Source organism: Macrobrachium nipponense, chromosome 9, assembly GCF_015104395.2.
Source record: "Macrobrachium nipponense isolate FS-2020 chromosome 9, ASM1510439v2, whole genome shotgun sequence".
In the NCBI taxonomy this organism is placed as follows: domain Eukaryota; kingdom Metazoa; phylum Arthropoda; class Malacostraca; order Decapoda; family Palaemonidae; genus Macrobrachium; species Macrobrachium nipponense.
Window position 1 is genome coordinate 85,235,636 of NC_061110.1, and position 19,059 is coordinate 85,254,694.

A 19,059-nucleotide genomic window follows, 5' to 3' on the forward strand; every position below is an offset into this window, starting at 1 on the left:
AAGAGCTGCAGAAGCTATCGCTCGTGGTAGGAGAGAGTCTTCTAACAAAAACTCTATCAAGGGAAGTGGAGAATCTTCAGAGAGTGGTGTAGAAGTGCTAAAGTCTCTACTTCTGCGACTCTTAACAGAAATAGCAGATTTTCTTTCTATTTCTTAGGAACTCTAAGAAACTGGCTCCTTCGACGATCAAGGGAGGATATTTTAGGGGGAAGGGCCATGCTCCTTTCGGTTTTTCGAACATCGGGTTTTGGATATTTCCTCCAATTCAGATCTGTCGGACCTCATTAGGTCTTTCGAAACCACTAAGCTCCCGCAAGATACAGTGACTTGGAACTTAGATGTGGTGCTTAAGTTTTTCCTCATGGGGCCAGCCGTTGAGCCTTTGAAGTCGGCTTCACTCAGGAACTTGACTAAGAAGGCAAACTTTTTTCTTATTGCACTAGCTTCTGCTAAGCGTGTCAGCGAATTGCACGCTATAGACAAAAGAGTCTGTTTCTCTCAAGGCAATGCTGTATTTTCGGTATCTTTGACCTTTCTAGCCAAAAATGAGAATCCTTATAATCCTTGGCCGAGGAGTTTTGTGGTAAGGAAACTTATCTGATTTGGTTGGACATGAGGAGGAAGAAAGGCTCTTATGTCCAGTCATCGGGCTATTAAGCAGTATCTGTTTGCCACTAAAGGGTATTAAGGACAATCTTCTAAGCTCTGGACCTCGGTTCAAAATCCCTCTCGTCCTCTTTCTAAGAATGCTATATCGTTTCTTTATTAGAGAGCTTATCAGGGAAGCTCACTCGCAGTCCGAGAACGACAATCTTTCCGTTCTGAGAGTTAAAGCTCACGAGGTTAGAGCAGTGGCAACTTCTTTAGCATTCAGAAAGAATTTATCTTTAGCTTCGATTCTTCAGAGCACGTTCTGGAAGATCGAATTCGGTTTTTGCGAGTCATTATCTCAAAGAGATAGAAAACGGTTTTCGAGAATTGTAAAACGTTAGGTCCGGTGGCGGTTTCTGGCATGGTGTTGGGAGAAACGGCACAGGGGTCGTCACCTCTATGCTAACTTTTCACCTTGAATAGGTTGTCGAGTTTCAAGGGAAGCTGGGGTACTGAGTACCTGGGATACTCACCAGTCTGTTAGGTCAGTATTTTACAATGGTTGGGTATATATGTTTTTAAATCTGGTGTTGGTGACAATGTTTTGTATGATTGAATTTCTGGTCTTAGCCCAGGGCAAGGGCAATCTTTGTTGTTACTATCCTCCGTCAGTCCAGTCCATTGACTCGCTTGAACTACGGAAGGATTCCACTCCTGTAGAGGCTAACTTTGGTCAAATTCCAATTCCTCTACAATAGTAAGAAGAGCACCGACCAAGAGGGCAGTAGTAAAACAGTCTGCTGTAGCTCTCTTACAAGGTAAGGTACAACAGACACCTTGAGTGTTTACTGGTATTGCAATAAATGTAACCATTTAAAAATACTAGTGGTCCACTGAATCCCACCTTCCCATAAATGTGTAATCAGCTAGCTCTATAATTGTTCGGTAAGACACTACAATAAAAATGAAATTTTCATTATTAAAATGAAGTTTTATTGTATACTTACGAACAATTATTATTGATACCCACCCTCCTCCCCTTAGGTGGACGGACGGGCAGAAAGAATTGGATTCACCTGGGCAGTTGTACCTGGTTCTCCCGCGAGTGGAGGGAGATGACGTCATCACCACCAGTGTTGGCGACGCCGACGCGCTAAATTTGAATTTAGTATCCTGCCGCTCGTGGAAATCACGGCTCTATAATTGTTCGGTAAGTATACAATAAAACTTCATTTTAATAATGAAAATTTCATGTTTCTGTGTTTAGATTTATGCTTTTGAATTTGTTTCTAAATCCATTTTTACTACCCAGTAATACAAATCTATATGTCTATATTAAACCATTGCATTAGACAAACTTATGCTTCATCTCAAATTGCTGACTGCAAAACCACTTATCCAGGTATTATGTATTTCTTTTGCTTCATCTAGTATTTACTTATCACTTGTAAGGAAGGCCACTCTTGACTTCTTTATTATACAGCATTATATCTCTGTCTTTTGACTTAAAGACAAAAAACTTTAGTAATTCCTTAAAAGTCCATAAGGTTGCTCGGTATTCTTAATTTTTAAACATTCAGCACTAGTCATCACTTGAATTAAGTAGGCTAGGACACCACATTGTTGGTATTAACATAATTGGCTTCATCAAAATAGGCAGCGCATAGGCTAGGTTAATATGCATTAATAATCTCATTCACAGATGTTCCACAGTTGCTTGACCATCAAGCACAGATCTGAATGGATGTACAGAGTTTGGAAACTGCATGTTATGTGTAATGTCTGTATTATATGTCTTATTGATGCAGTACTACTTTTGCAAAATTTGATTATTTGTTCATGTACATAGGTACCCATCTTTAAAGCATATCCATAGCAGTTCTTACATACTTACATATTACCTCTTATACTTTCTTTCTATGTATTTAGCATATAAGATTAACAGTCCAGTAGTTAAGAAAAGTGTAACTAATTTTAATAATCAAGTGAAGATGAGTAATGTATTTTGTTAATGGTAGGGAAGAGTAGGGAGGTGGTGAAGGTACTGGCAAAAAGAATCTTAAAGGTACAGTATGTTGTGCACAAGAGCATAGATACAGAGCAAAAGAAAATACGTAGTGACATAGACACATAAGAAATTTTAGGTTAAATGATAATGAAACAAGACAGAACAGGAATCTGTGTGCTGGTTAAAGATGAAGTGGTGATGCTACATAATTAGAATGAGTTGATAACAGGATAATGAAAAACTAAATGATCTTGGGAAAGGAAAAATACATCAGTTCTCATTAGATGCACCATGAAAAGAAAAAAAGATGGAATTTCAAAAATCTTATCTCAAGTGTAAAAGAGGTCTAATGGGCATGTTAGATTTGAATAAGTGGGAAGTTACAGCCTCAGAGAAAGTACACTAAGAGGGGAAAGGAATCCTGGAATTCTTCCTGCGTCAAGGATTAAAATTGCTAAAACAGTATCTAAGAAGCCAATAATGTTGATAAAATATAAGTGTGGCGAAGCTTGAACACAGATTGATTTATTAAAGTGAGAAGTAAAACTGACACGAAAGAAAATGATAGCACTGATTTACTATGTGAGACCTGTGTAACCCTCATAGAGTGCTGTAAGCTGATTTGAAAGTAAAAGAGAAAACAGGGTGAAAAATGAAAATGGCAAAGCAGTAGAATTAAAAAAGTGAAAAATGAAATGCAGGTACAGTAGTACCTCGAGATACGAAAGGCTCAACTTACGAAAAATCCAAGTTACGAAAGCCAATACGAAAAATTTTACTGCTCTACATACGAAAAGTTTTCAAGACACGAAAGGTTGTTGCTGTAAAGTCCCGAGATTCGCCGGACCACCGAGAACAATTTTAAAACTCCTGCCGCCGCCAAACTGAGTAAACTCGCCACCATCCTCCCGCTCTCCCATTGGTTCCTGATGCTAGTCACCCCATAAGGTCCTGCTCTCCTATTGGTCAGCATCTACCCCTTGTGCTTTAAGTATTCTATTGGTAAAAGGTTGCTGTAAATTGAAAAACTTATTCATGCAATACATTTGATAAAAAAAAACATTAGGTAAAGATAGAATAAAGAATAGAAATGAATGGTTATCATTACTGTTTTGGTAGTTTCAGTAGTTGAAGAGAGATAATGAAAATTTATGGCTTACTGGGTGTAAAAGTGATGCTTGGCGATCGTTCGATACTAGTAAGTGCTGGATGTAAACAGACGTTTGGGAAGCTTTTTTTTTTTGTTGTTTATTTATTATAGTTAATGGTTACTTAATAATTATTTGAAAATGAGTACATGGCAATACATTTAATAAAAAAATTGTGAATTAGATACATCAAGAAAATATAAAATAAAATCAGTCTGCCAACAAATAGGTATTTTTTAGAATTCTTCTTCTGTTATATTACGTTACGTATTACATATGTTTCATTACAGCTGTCAGTAACTCGGTATCTCCATTAGGTAAAGATAGAATAAAGAATAGAAATGAATGGTTATTATACTGTTTGGTGGTTTCATTAGTTGAAGAGAGATATTAATGACAATTTATGGCTTACTGTGTGCTAGGAAAAATGATTGCTTGGCGCTCGTTCGATACTCGTAAGAATGTAAACAATTGATTGGAAGGTTTGTTTTTTCTTTGTTTGTGCATTATAGTTAATGATTAATTAATAATTATTTGAAATGAGTACATACTGATTATTTATACATTTTATTGGCATATTCTAAGCTTTTAGCTCTTAGGTTTAGATGTCAGAATCATAGACTAGGCTACAGTAGCAACCGCTAACATAGGCTAGGCTTATTGCTAAGGGACATATGCTAAAGTCCTAATGTATGCAGTAAAAATGGGGTTGAACATTACATACAGTTGAATATTACTCAAGTATGTACAGTATTTTGCCTTTTTGGAGACATATTTCTTCCGTCGTAACCCTAGAACATGTGTTTTAGGCCTGGAAATATAATTTACGGGGGTGTTTTTGGAGGGTTTGGAACGGATTAGCCATTTTACATGTAAAATGTGTTTCAAGATACGAAAAACTCATAATACGAAGGCCGTCTCGGAACGGATTAATTTCGTATCTCGAGGTACCACTGTATTATCTAGCTACTATATGATTTGAATGCTTTACACCATGACCATTTGTAATTGAAATAATAGGATTGCTTTCCATGTGATTGTTCTAACTTTATCATTTGTGAGCATTTGCTTTTCTGATGGCAAACAATTATCTTTATTTTGAACTAGTGTGCTTGTACTTCCAAAGTGCTAATGAAGGTACCGTCATGTGTGTATGTACTTGTATGGGGGACCAGTGATGAGGGTCTGACCCAAGACTGGATGATGCTAAGTTTAAATGTGGTGTTACACCAAAAAAATAGATACAGATACACTTTCAATTTAAATATTTTATTGTTTTGTAACAAATTTCAAAATAACTGAGTTCTTCGAGTCTAGTGTAATTTAAAGAAGTACTACATAGGTATTTGGTTATAATAGTAGCAATCATTCTGTTTTTCCAGAGTTTTGAAATATGTTGGGAGCCGTATTTCTCTGGAAATGCAGGTTCCCAAGTTGCTGTGGTTGAAGAAGCACATGCCAAAGACATGGAGTCGAGCGGCCTATTTTTTGGATTTGCCTGATTTCTTAACAATGAAAGCATCGGGGAAATTTTCTCGGTAAGTTAACCATTCCTTACGAAGTTATTTTTCCTGTTTAGTTAGATGGCTGTTTAACCATATTTATCATCAGTTTTATTAAATTTTCATTGATGCCCAAAGTGTATGGAGCTTAATTGTTTTCCATTACAGATGAATTTTCTCTAGAAATTTACTGTCCTTCCCATCTCATCTGAAACCCTGTTCATTTATTATTAACATTATTGGCCACTTGCATATAGCTTTTTTTCTAAAAATGTGACTGCTTTAACCTCACCAACTATTGTCTATTGCTCTTCTAGTCTAGATCAGTTTCTAAAATATACTTGATATCTAATTATCTAACTGATCCGTAGTGTAGAAGGGATAATTCAAATGAACATCAACTGCTAATTCATATACCTTCTCACTTTTGTCCATTCATCTTCTCTCTAAGACTTCTTCTCTTGACATTCTAGGTTTTTAAAAAATATGGTGTAAAGCTCTCTTAACTCAAACTCCCCACTTATTGTGTCACTTCTTTCTGTACACTCATTCCATATGTTGTACTTGACTGCTCCACTTCATTTGTAGTTAATGTGGTGTTCCTGATGGATCTGTTTTATCCCTTACCCTTTTAAACAAATCATCCTGCTTTAACCATTCACATGCAAATTATTATACTCTTCATACACTGTCATTTTTATTGTAGTGTCTTATCGAACAATTATAGAGCCGTGATTTCCACGAGCGGCAGGATACTAAATTCAAATTTAGCGCGTCGGCGTCGCCAACACTGGTGGTGATGACGTCATCTCCCTCCACTCGCGGGAGAACCAGGTACAACTGCCCAGGTGAATCCAATTCTTTTCCTGCCGGCGTCCGGTTGAAACATCGGTGGTCGGTGCGGTTGGATGACTTTGCTTCGCTTTTTTCTTGTGGATTTGATCTTCGGAATTGGTGAAGTACTCTTTTTTGGCGTTGTTGTTTTTTTATTTTGCTTTTTATTTAGCGTTGCCATGTCGGTTATTCTAGTCCGTCGGGAGTTAGGTTTTGCATCTCAGGATGTAAAACTAGATTATCCAGGCTAGAGTATGATTCCTCACACTAAATGTGTTAAGTGTAGGGACAGGTTTGTTCAGCAGATCGAACATGTAACGAGGTGTTTAGTGATTGGACTAGATTCTCAATGGAAGTTTTTTAGTTCATTTTTACTCGGAGAAATTAGCTAAAGACAGAATTAGAAAAGCAGCGCTTAGGGAAAGTAGACTTAGCTCTGCTTCGTCTTGCGATGCATCTGTTCCTTCTGTTTCTCCTCAAATTGTTATGTCTCCTTTAACTACACCTCCTATTCCCTCCTACTAACCCCACATTCTCCGGCTTCCCGTGTAGGTTTCCTTCCGACACCATTGCCAGTCTGGAATCGAGGTTAGATCAGAAATTTTCGGTACTAGCGAATACGGTTTTGCAACTTGGTAATTCAGTTAAGACGTTTTTGGAGAAAGCGGCTTCAGGTAAGAGTGTAGTTGAGGGTGCGTCTGTCTGTCCTGACACGTCTCCTAGACAAAGGTCACTGTCCAGCTCCCCCGCACCGGGGAGAAGACATACCGGAAAGTCCAAGGGAGTCGATCGGGATTTGCCACAGACAGGCCCTCTCTTGTTGAGCCTGTTGCGCCTCTCAACAGGGCTCGGTTAAGCGTTGGAAAGGTGTTGCGGTCAGACGCCTTTCAAATGATTCAAGCGATTCGTCTCCGGTCGCACGGCGCTCTTGGCGAGATTCGCCCGTTTCGCGTCCCTTAAAGAGGCGTTCAGGCGCCGATTCTTCGCCTCCTCCAGTCAAGCGGTATAAGGAGCCTGAGAGTAGGGTTGCGCCTCGGCCGTTAGCGGCTCGTTCGTCGCCTCAATCTGTGCCTTTTTTCGGCTCCATCTACTAGTAGAGATTGTGGTTTTAGCGCTGTAGCTAGCAGTTCTAAGGGTGTTTTCTTTAGGCGCTTTTTTTTCGTCCTGTTACGCCTGATGCCCGCCTTGTTTCGCCTCGAATTTCGGCGGCTCCGAGCGAGGCGCAAGTAAGTTTTGTTTTCCGCCTCCTGCTGAACATTTAGGCTCTTCCAAGCCTACGTTACTGTTTTTGATTCGTCTCTGGCGCCTTTGCGCAAGCAGTTAGAGATGTTAACCAACTGGATGAATGAGTCCAAGGGTGGTTCGAAACCTTCAGATTCCGGTTGTAGTTTCCGTCTACTTCTCTTGGCGGCTGGGATCGGAGAATGAAGAAGAAGTAGAGGAGGAGGATTCACATCACCTCTCGTGTTATTCACGTCTCCTTGATTTCTTCTGGTATCTTATCCAGATTATTTTGAGAAAGCGGCTCCGCGCTCCCCAACTTCGACTTTTTTGATGAGGAGGAAAACTCAGACCCTCTCCTCCCAAAACTTGTTCTATCTAAAGCGGTTAGACATTCGTTGAAAGAGACGGAGAAATGGATGTCTATCGAAAAGAGACTTCGGGAAGGCTCTTTTTTGCTTACCCTTCACCTCCCTTAAGGTTGCCTTCGTAAAGAGGTATAGGTTTTATGTAACTGGTGGAAGCTCCTTCTCTGGGAGTTTCTGCCTCCTCCCAGGGAGACTTCTCCAGTTTAATCGACTCCTCTAGAAGATCTGCTTTCGCCGCAGCGAAAGTTTTCTTTACAGCGCCTGAGTTGGACCACGTTGTAAAGAATCAATTTAAACTTTTGGAAGTCTTTAGCTTCCTTGATTGGACTATTGGCGCTTTAGCGGCCAAGATCGAAGACTGTCCTTCTCTTTCTCAGGAGTTAGCGGAGGATTGGATTGGTGTTTCTGTCCTGTGCGGAAACCCAAACCTTTTCCATTAGGGATGGATGTGATGAGTTAGCTTCGCTCATCGCCTTTGGTACCCTTAAGAAAAGGCAACTTTGGTGCTCCTTTGCTTCTAAAAGGGTTACGTCCCAACAGAAGTCTGCTCTCTTGTTTGCTCCTTTTGTGAAAGATAACCTCTTTCCAGACGATGTAGTGTTGTCAATTTCGTCTGCGCTAGATAAGAAATCTACTTCGGATTTACTGGCACAGTCTACTAAGAGACCTAAAGCTCCTGTGGAGACTGTTCCTTTTTCGGTTTCTCCTCTGGCCCAAGCGCCTCCTTTTCGAGGGAGAAAACCCCAAGCGCTTCTTTCGGCCGAAATCGAATTTGCGACCTCAGTCTAAGGCCTCGGCCAAGGTAACAAACCTTCCAAATGAAAGCTCGGTTCTTCATGCACCAGGTGGGAGCCAGGCTGGCTCTGTTTTGGGAGGAATGGGAAAAACAGAGGAGCAGAAAGCCTGGGTAGTGCAAGTACTCAAGTTCGGCTATCGTATTGCCTCATCGTTTCACCTCCCTCGCTCTCACCTGTGCCAATTCCATTCCAGGCATACTCTCGGGCTCAGACAAATTTCTGGCGCTAGCCGCAGAAGTGGAAGCGCTTGTTCTCAAAGAAAGCGATAGAACAGATAGAAGGGGATTTTCCTCCAGGCTTTTACAATCGCCTTTTTGTAGTTCCCAAGTCATCAGGGGGCTGGAGGCCGGGGTTGTTTTGGATGTGAGCGCCCTGAACTTGCATGTCCAGAAAACAAAATTTCATATGGAGACCACTCGGTCGGTTCTGGAGTCCATCAGACAGGGGGATTGGATGGTCTCTCTGGACATTGCAAGACGCTTATTTTCACATTCCGATACATCGCGAATCTCGGAAGTACCTGAGGTTCATGTTCGAAGGCAAGGTGTTTCAGTTTCGGGCGCTTTGCTTCGGACTAGCGACCGCTCCTCAGTTTTCACCAGGGTTCTATCCCCGATAGGAAGCTGGCTACACATATTAGGAGTAAGAATCTCCCTCTATCTGGACGATTGGCTTCTCCGGTCGGAATCAGAGAGTCGGTGCATGAAGGACCTTGGAAAAACAACTCTGGATCTTGCCAGAAAGTTAGGAATTTCTGGTCAACAAACAGAAGTCCCAGTTGGTTCCATCTCAGAGCATCCTTTATTTGGGGATGATTCTGAATGCTCAAGTTTTTCGGGCTTTTCTGTCCCCGAAGAGGGTTCAAGGCTGTCTGGAGACAGTTCAGGAGTTCTTGGACAAAAGGTAAGTTCTGCCAATCAGTGGATGAGGCTCCTGGGCAAATTGACGTCAGTGGAGAAATTTGATGACGTTGGGAAGACTGCACATGAGACCTCTGCAGTTTTTTCCTGAGAGCCTCTTGGTGCAGGAAGACACAACCAGACTCGATTACCTTTCCTGTCACAGATCAAATAAAAGAGGACCTAAGGTGGTGGCTCTCTCGAGCAAGGTTGGAAGAAGGGTTAGATTTACGACCCATCCTCCCGAACCTACAGTTCTTTTCCGACGCATCGGACACAGGTTGGGGAGCCCTACTGGGAAATCAACGGACTTCAGGAGCTTGGTCGGAGAAGGAAGAAGAAGTTCCACATAAATGTAAAGGAACTGTTAGCAATTTTCTTGGGGCTCAGACAGTTTTCGGAGCTTAGTAGAAGGTCGAGTAGTGGCAGTGCATTCCGACAACTCCACGGCTCTCTCGTACGTGCGGAAAGAAACAGGGGGGACTCAGTCTTTCTCTCTGTACGAAGTAGCCAAGGATCTCCTCCTGTGGTCAAACGAAGCGAAGGTTCAGCTAGTCCCGAGATTTGTTCCGGGAAAGATGAACGTCCTGGCGGACGAGTTAAGTCGTCAACAGCAAGTGTTACCCTCTGGAGTGGACTTTGGACAACAAGATTTGTCAGAAACTTTGGCGCCTTTGGGGACGACCGTCAATAGACCTGTTCGCGACATCAAGGAACAACCGTCTTCCTCTCTTTTGTTCTCCAGTCCCAGATCCTCTAGCTTGGTCGGTGGACGCAATGCTGTTGGATTGGTCGGGTCTGGAAGCTTATGCATTCCCTCCGTTCGGTCTTAATAAGAGAGGTGTTCTGAACAAGTTCATGTCGCACAGCAATGTAACGCTAACGTTAATCGCTCCCTTTTGGCCCAGGAAAGAGTGGTTCCCGGACCTTCTCCAGTTGTTAGTAGACTTCCCCAAAGACTTCTTCCTCCAGAGAAGTGGCTTCTCAAACAACCTCACTTCAAGAGGTTCCACCAAAACTTGTCCGCTCTATCTCTGACAGGGTTCAGACTGTCCGGAATCTTGTCAGAGCGAAAGGATTTTCAAGAAGAGCTGCAGAAGCTATCGCTCGTTGTAGGAGAGAGTCTTCTAACAAACTCTATCAAGGGAAGTGGGAATCTTCAGAGAGTGGTGTAGAAGTGCTAAAGTCTCTACTTCTGCGACCTCTTTAACAGAAATAGCAGATTTTTCTTCGATTTCTTAGGAACTCTAAGAAACTGGCTTTCTTTCGACGATCAGAGGATATAGAGCCATGCTCTCTTCGGTTTTTTCGACATCGAGGTTTGGATATTTGCCTCCAATTTTCAGATCTGTCGGACCTCATTAGGTCTTTCGAAACCACTAAGCTCCCGCAAGATACAGTGGCTTGGAACTTAGATGTGGTGCTTAAGTTCCTCATGGGGCCACCGTTTTGAGCCTTTGAAGTCGGCTTCACTCAGGAACTTGACTAAGAAGGCACTCATTTCTTATTGCACTAGCTTCTGCTAAGCGTGTCAGCGAAGTTGCACGCTATAGACAAAAGAGTCGGTTTCTCTCAAGGCAATGCTGTATTTTCGGTATCTTTGACCTTCTAGCCAAAATGAGAATCCTTCTAATCCTTGGCTGAGGAGTTTTGTGGTAAGGAACTTATCTGATTTGGTTGGACATGAGGAGGAAGAAAGGCTCTTATGTCCAGTCAGGGCTATTAAGCAGTATCTGTTTGCCACTAAGGGTATTAGAGGACAATCTTCTAAGCTCTGGACCTCGTTCAAAATCCCTCTCGTCCACTTTCTAAGAATGCTATATCGTTCTTTATTAGAGAGCTTATCAGGAAGCTCACTCGCAGTCCGAGAACGACAATCTTTCCGTTCTGAGAGTTAAAGCTCACGAGGTTAGAGCAGTGGCAACTTCTTTAGCATTCAGAAAGAATTTATCTTTTAGCTTCGATTCTTCAGAGCACGTTCTGGAGATCGAATTCGGTTTTTGCAAGTCATTATCTCAAAGAGATAGAAACGGTTTTTGAGAATTGTAAAACGTTAGGTCCGGTGGCGGTTTCTGGCATGGTGTTGGGAGAAACGGCACAGGGGTCGTCACCTCTATGCTAACTTTTCACCTTGAATAGGTTGTCGAGTTCAAGGGAAGTCGGGGTACTGAGTACCTGGGATACTCACCAGTCTGTTAGGTCAGATTTTACAATGGTTGGGTATATATGTTTTTAAATCTGGTGTTGGTGACAAATGTTTTGTATGATTGAATTTCTGGTCTTAGCCCAGGGCAAGGGCAATCTTTGTTGTTACTATCCTCCGTCAGTCAGCCTTGACTCGCTTGAACTACGGAAGGATTCCACTCCTGTAGAGGCTAACTTTGGTCAAATTCCAATTCCTCTACAATAGTAAGAAGAGCACCGACCAGAGGCAGTAACAGTCTGCTGTAGCTCTCTTACAAGGTAAGGTACAACAGACACCTTGAGTGTTTACTGGTATTGCAATAAATGTAACCATTTAAAAATACTAGTGGTCCACTGAATCCCACCTTCCCATAAATGTGTAATCAGCTCTATAATTGTTCGGTAAGACACTACAATAAAATGAAATTTTCATTATTAAAATGAAGTTTTATTGTATACTTACCGAACAATTATGATTATACCCACCCTCCTCCCCCCTTAGGTGGGACGGACGGGCAGAAAGAATTGGATTCACCTGGGCATTGTACCTGGTTTCTCCCGCGAGTGGAGGGAGATGACGTCATCACCACCAGTGTTGGCGACGCCGACGCGCTAAATTTGAATTTAGTATCTTGCCGCTCGTGGAAATCACGGCTCTATAATTGTTCGGTAAGTATACAATAAAACTTCATTTTAATAATGAAAATTTCATATTCCCACTAATCCCCTATGGGTGTATGTTGTCAGTCTTGCTGAATTTTGTCTTATGCAATCAATATTGACTTGTTGATGCTATGAGTATCTCTGAGATTCTTGGTCAACTTTACCTTTTCCTCGACAAGTTTCAGGAAGTTAAACAGAGGAAGTGTGTAAATACTGTATCTAGATCATCCTACAAGTGCATCATAGCATCCACTTTTCAAGCTGGCGGGTGTCCAGAAAGGGGAAGCAATAAAAAGTACCATGAAAGAAAAATATCTTTTTGAGGATAATGGGATAGGGGAGGGGACATTCAAAAGGATATTGCTTTTTTTTTTTCTGAAAAAAACAAGGGGTCAGCATGTTGATGTGATGGCATGAATGAGATAGAAAAAAATACCTGCAGCTTCTGCTGAAAATGGAAATCGTACTTTAGTATGTGAAAAACTTCCTTGATCCTGACAGATAAACCTATGAAGAGGCTGAATTAATAGAACAAATAGTAGGCAAGTTCAGATCCACCTTGAAACATGTCTTTTGAAAAATTATGATTTTAAACTAAAAAAGGTCCACACTTTCCCCAAGCTACCCTTCCTCTCTTCAAATATTAGTTCCTCATGGTCAAGGCCATGTTCTTCTTTCTTATTAATCAAGTCAGTATAGTATAGTACTCTTGTTACCCTTCAGAATATCAAGCTATCATAACCCTCGGAAGCAAGGAAGACTTCTTTTGAAGGCTCTAGGTTAGCAACTTCCTCATAAGTGTCCCTCATCAATTTCCATCCACAGCTGTCTTCACTAATGTTTCCTCAGTGAGGTATCTGTCAGTCATAATTGCCAAGCCCCTTGGCAACACATATGTATATGAATGTGGCTAGAACTGGTCAGTTATACTTGGTTTTCCCGCTATCCAAAATGGCAGTGCTGAATTTTTATTGTCCCCTATGGCACATTCACTCCTACAAAGTTCCATACCTGGTAGACATAGCACGGGAGGTGATGGACTCTTTACAATGATTAATAATAGTTTCAAGGACTTACATCGCTTCCACTACTTATTTATCCAGCAAAAAGGAAGGAGGCAGGTGCCAAGGAATGTTTTTTGTAAGGCTAATTGGCAAATTTCCGTTTTATTGCTGAATTATGTGGAGTTTGGCCGAAAACATGCAAAAAAGCCTTCCTGCTGTCTATTATTTTTGAATATACAGTTGAATTACCTTATGTATGTGTAACATATGTAAATATGGATCTTCTAACCAATTTTTGGTAATGCTGGCCATTGCCTTATACTGTAGAGGTTCCTCCTCTATCCCCTCTGACTAGTGCAAATAAACCAGTTCAAGAGTGAAGACGTTCACACTGAATGGAATGGTGAAATATGGAGGAAATCTTAGTCCACTTGAAGAAAATCTCTTACAATGTAGTGTTGTAGGAGCTTTGTTTTTGTAGAAATATATGTAGTCTCCAGCTTCAGACTGAAATGTAAGGCTGGGTAAAGGAGGGATTTGTTAGTTTAAAAAAACAAGAATTTTATATTTTTTATTGCCTAATGTATATATGTTTCACAATTAACATAAGATAACTTATCCTTTAATACTAATACTGTATTATTGAAACTTTTAATGATAGGTCATTTAATTTAATGCTGTGGTTGTCCAAAATTCTGTATTTGTTTTACAACAGACCTAACACTTACACTATTTGCCAAATTTCATGAGCTACAAAAGTCCAGACACATCAGTGTTCTGATGGAAAAGATCATTGGTGGATAACAGCTCTGCACAGGTGCTCCAGAATCCTCAGGTCCCAAGCTGCCAATTTCTTATTTCTTTCGTGTTTGGAGAGCTGTTATTTCCACAAAAGTCCCAGAGGTTATAATTTCCAGTTTTGACTTTTGATATTTATTTCTTTTCAGTGATGCTTTTTCTTTTTGAAGCTATTCTTCTGTATATTTTTTTGGCTCTCGGTGAGAATAAAGGAATTGCAGACAGCAGCCTAGTACTTACAAACAAGTTACATTCCGGATGGTTGTTTTTAGGTTGAATTGTTTGTAAGATGGTTAAGTACGCTATGATATAAAATCAATACAGTACTGTAAATTTTTGCGTCTTAAAACACAATGCACTGTACATACAGCCCTGTTTGTACAGAATAATTGCACAAAACAAAATTTGAATGTACAGGTGGCAAAGGGGAGCACTGTGAACAATTTTAATTTGCGATCCCATTTGTATCTCGGAATGTTTGTAAGTTGATGGTATGCAAGTAGGGTGTTTTCTGTACAGTTGGTTTCCTTGAGAATTCTTCTGCAACCCCTTGAGGTTACCAGCTAGTGTAAATGTCTTTGCTAGTGTTAGGGATGATATTTAGCAAGGAAATTATGGTAAGACCTCTCATGGTTTTCAGAGGTAGCACTGTTTACTTTTGCAGGCATTAGGTATTAATGTAATTTGATTTTTCGTTTCTTTGATTCTTAATTTATTAGAGCTGGTTAGGTCTCATTGGTTAACAAGCATTTTGCTGCTTAGTTTAAAGTTAGTATTTGTACAAAAGGGATATGAGATTTATCTGGAAGTATTTGTACAAAAGGGATATGAGATTTTCCTTCCAGATAGCTCAAATGTTCTTGCAAATTTCAGATAACTCTTTTTGGTCTTTCAAAGTCTCATCATACTTAATACAGAGTACAAGGTAAACTGCTCATTACTTTTGTGAACCTCTTCAGTTTTTTTCATTCAGTGGTAAATTAAATCAAGTTTTAAGTAACAGAATTTACACTTTTCAGATACTCTTTGGAACAAGGCAGAGTCAGACAAGTAAAAACTACTGAGGTGTTAGTTACTTTCAAGTTCAAAACGTAAAGATTCATTGTTGAATCAAGAACCTATTCACAACAAATATTCTCAAAAGAGATTTTGCAAAGCAGCAGGAAAAGTATCAGTGCTTACAACTCCTCACTTGCATTTTATTTCATGAAATCAGGTTATCGCAGGTTTCATACATTGCACTGGGGTGGTGCAAAATATCTGTCCTTTACATCAAGATATGCTTTAGACTCTAGCTAAGAAAAAGGATGATACTGGTCTGTAACAAGAAATTCAAGCATAATTTGAAGGTAAGCTTAGTGTGGAAAATGGCAGTATTAACCCTTAAACGCCGACTGGACGTATTTTACGTCGACATTTTTTGTCTCTCGGGTGCCGACTGGACGTATTTTACGTCGACATACAAAAGTTTTTTTAAAAATTCACGGAAAAATACTTTTAGGCCTACCAGCCGAAAACACTTAAATCACGCGCCTTGGGGGATGCTGGGAGTTCACGGATCAAGGTGTTGTTTTGTTTACAATCGTTACGCAGGCGCGCAAGCGCGAATTTCTTTCTTGCCGCACTAAAAAGTATCTGTGACACATCTCGGAAATTATTTCTTCACTTTGACATAATTTTTTTACCATTTTAAATTAGTTGTTACGTGGAGTATTATATATGAAAATGTGCGCATTTTTATGTAGAGTAGAACAAAAAAAATACTCATGATTGTAGCTTTTATCAGTTTTGAGATATTCTCATATAAATAACGATAAGTGCCAAAATTTCAACCTTCGGTCAACTTTGACTCTTACGAAATGGTCCCCCCCCCCCCGAAAAACGCAATGTAAGCTAAAACTCTTATAGTAATATTCAATCATTACCTTAATTTTGCAACTAATTGGAAGTCCTCTAGCACAATATTTCGATTTATGGTGAATTTATGAAAAAACTTTTTCCTTACATCCGCGCGGTAACTCTTCCGAAAAAAATCATACATGCGATTGTGGTAATGTTTGCACCATTTTAAATTAGCTGTTACATAAAGTTTTATATATGAAAATGTGCGCAATTTCATGCACAATACAACTAAAAACAACCCATGGTTGTAGCTTTTATCAATTTTGAAATATTTTCATATAAAAATGATAAGTGACAAATTTTCAACCTTCGGTCAACTTTGACTCTACCGAAATGGTCAAAAAACGCAATTGTAAGCTAAAACGCTTATATTCTAGTAATATTCAAGCATTTACCTTCATTTTGCAACAAATTGGAAGTCTCTAGCACAATATTTCGATTTATGGTGAATTTATGAAAAAAAATAACATTTTCTTTACGTCCGCGCGGTAACTCTTCCGAAAAAATCATACGTGCGATTGTGGTAATGTTTGCACCATTTTAAATTAGCCGTTACATAAAGTTTTATATATGAAAATGTGCGCAATTTCATGTATAATACAACAAAAAATAGTTGAAGGTTGTAGCTTTTCTCATTTTTGAAATATTTGCATATAAATCCCGATAAATAGAAAAAAACCACGTTCGGTCAAATTTGACTCTACCGAAATGGTCGAAAAACGCAATTGTAAGATAAAACTCTTACAGTCTAGTAATATTCAGTCATTTATCTTCATCGTGAAACAAATTCGAAGTCTCTAGCACAATATTTAAATTTATGGTGAATTTTAAAAAAAAACTTTCCTTCCCTCTGCGCACGGATTCTCCGCCACAAATCTCCGAAATGCGTGAGTCCCATTCTCGGAATATTTGCTCCGTTTCATATTAGACATTTCATAGAGTTTTATATATGAAAATGTGCGCAATTTCATGTAGAATAAAATGAAAAATATGTGAAGGTTGTAGCTTTTCCTATTTCCGAAATAATTGCATATAAAAAAATATATATAAAAAAAATTTGACATTCGGTCAACTTTAACTTGTCAGATATGGTCGAAAAATGCATATGTAAGCTAATATTCTTACAGTATAGTAATATTCAATCATTTGTCTTCATTTTGAAAGAAATTGGAAGTCTCTAGGACAATATTTAGATTTATGGTGAATTTTTGAAAAAAATATTTATGTACGCGCGTTACGAATTCATGCATTATTTTGTGATAATATTTTCTCTGTGTTGCTTTTATCGTTTTACAATGTGTTATATACCAAAATGATTGCAATTTAGTGTACATTACAACGAAAAAAAAAGTAACTTGTTACCTTTAACAGTTTTGCGCACAGCGCGATTTAAATACAATTATATAAGAAATTTCGTTTTTGCGCTATCATATATCGCATTATTTATATATGATAATGATAATTTCTTTCATTTTTGATGATTGCATACTAAACTTCAGGCAATGACAAAAAAAAAGGAGCCAAAAATTAACTCTTAATATTGAAAACTAAGCGCGCTGTGATTTTTTGAAAAAAATATTTTTTCCGCTTCCGCGCTCACTCTGAAACGTCTCCGGCACACGGGAGACATTTTTTTTTTACCGCTTCGGCGTTTAAGGGTTAATACGTATTGAAACTATGTTATTATTACATTACTGTATTTGGATTTGTACATATGAGTGCTATTCATTATTGGTGTGAGCGGCTGTGCATGTGTGGTACCTCGAGACAAAGACCTTGCATTGGTTGTCTCCATGTGTGTCATATTGACAATCATTAACAGTACAGTAGTGTCCTCAGACATAACCCAAAGTGTGACCAGTGACTGTGTGGTTAGAAATCATATGAAAATGGGAAATTGCTCAAGATTAGTTGTTATCCAAGGAGTCACCAGTTTTGATGGATCAACCTGTATGCACAGATGCCACATGAGCAGTTATAATCTCATGATATCCATATATTGGAATCTCAAGTAGATGCCTGGTTTTGTACATAAGTCAGAACTCTCTGGGACCTTTTAATTACTTATCCTGCACTGGCTTTGTTGTCTTTCAAGATAGGTCAGTTGTAAGACCCATTGTTTTGGAAAGATGAAATTGTCATGCTGGCTGCGTTATTTATTCTATGCTTTACCTTATACAGTTTATATTTCACAAGGCATATGCATAGATTGATATCTCATGGGTTTTGGGCTAGTCTTAGGGAGTTGAGTAGTACTGTTTTGATTCAGTGGTCTGGGTAATGTACTTTATCATTACGAGTGAAGCAAAGTCTTACTGGAAACGGGCTCATTTTTGGCGGCATCATGTCCTGGCCCTAATGCCATTTAAATGCTAATATCCCCAAAAGTATTGAAGATGAAGGGAAAGTTTTTTCAGCAGATAAAACTTAACATCTTTAAATTTCATCCCATGTAAGATTTATTTTTAAAATAAAATAAACTCACATTGAAATGATGCTTTAATTTTGCATTAGTCCCTTATGCTATTCAAAGGGTAATATCTCCAAAAGTATTGAAGATAAAAGAAGAATTAATTCAGCAGGTAAAACTTTGAATTTTTAAGTTACATCCTATCTAATATTTATTTTTTAAATATTATTAATTCACATTTAAATGATATTTTAATCATTGCCTCATAATATTCTCAAAATTGATGATTTCACAACCAAAGTCGATAGTTCTCTCGAATGTAGGCTTAGTTAAACTGTCTTCTCACCTCCGCTATAAAGAATCTTCTCACGTATCGTTTGTCATATTAATAATTATGAGCGAAGCGAAGTCATTACTGGGAAAGAGCTCATTGCTGCCGGTCCAGCCCAGCCCTAACACTATTCAAATGCTAATTTCTCCAGAATATTGAAGATAAAAGAAAAAATTCTTTCAGCAGGTTAAAACCTTACATCTATAAATTTCATCCCATATAAGATTTACTTTTAAAATCTAAATTCACATTTATATGATATTTTAATTGTTGCATTACAAATTTCTGAAAATTTATGATTTCAGCACCAAATTCATTAGTTTTCTCAAATGCTAGCATATTTAAACTACATACAAAGAATCATTTCACATTGCATCGTTTGTCATATTATTAGCAATG

General features: G+C 39.0%; 1 protein-coding gene across 1 annotated transcript in view; it reads left to right on the plus strand.

The window, feature by feature from the left end:
• The window catches only part of LOC135218134 (FGGY carbohydrate kinase domain-containing protein-like), a 114,203-nt gene that overhangs the window by 22,074 nt on the left and 73,070 nt on the right, over positions 1 to 19,059 (plus strand). Inside the window, 1 exon segment of the mRNA XM_064254281.1 lies at positions 5,130 to 5,285. Coding sequence (XP_064110351.1) covers positions 5,130 to 5,285 — 156 coding nt within the window.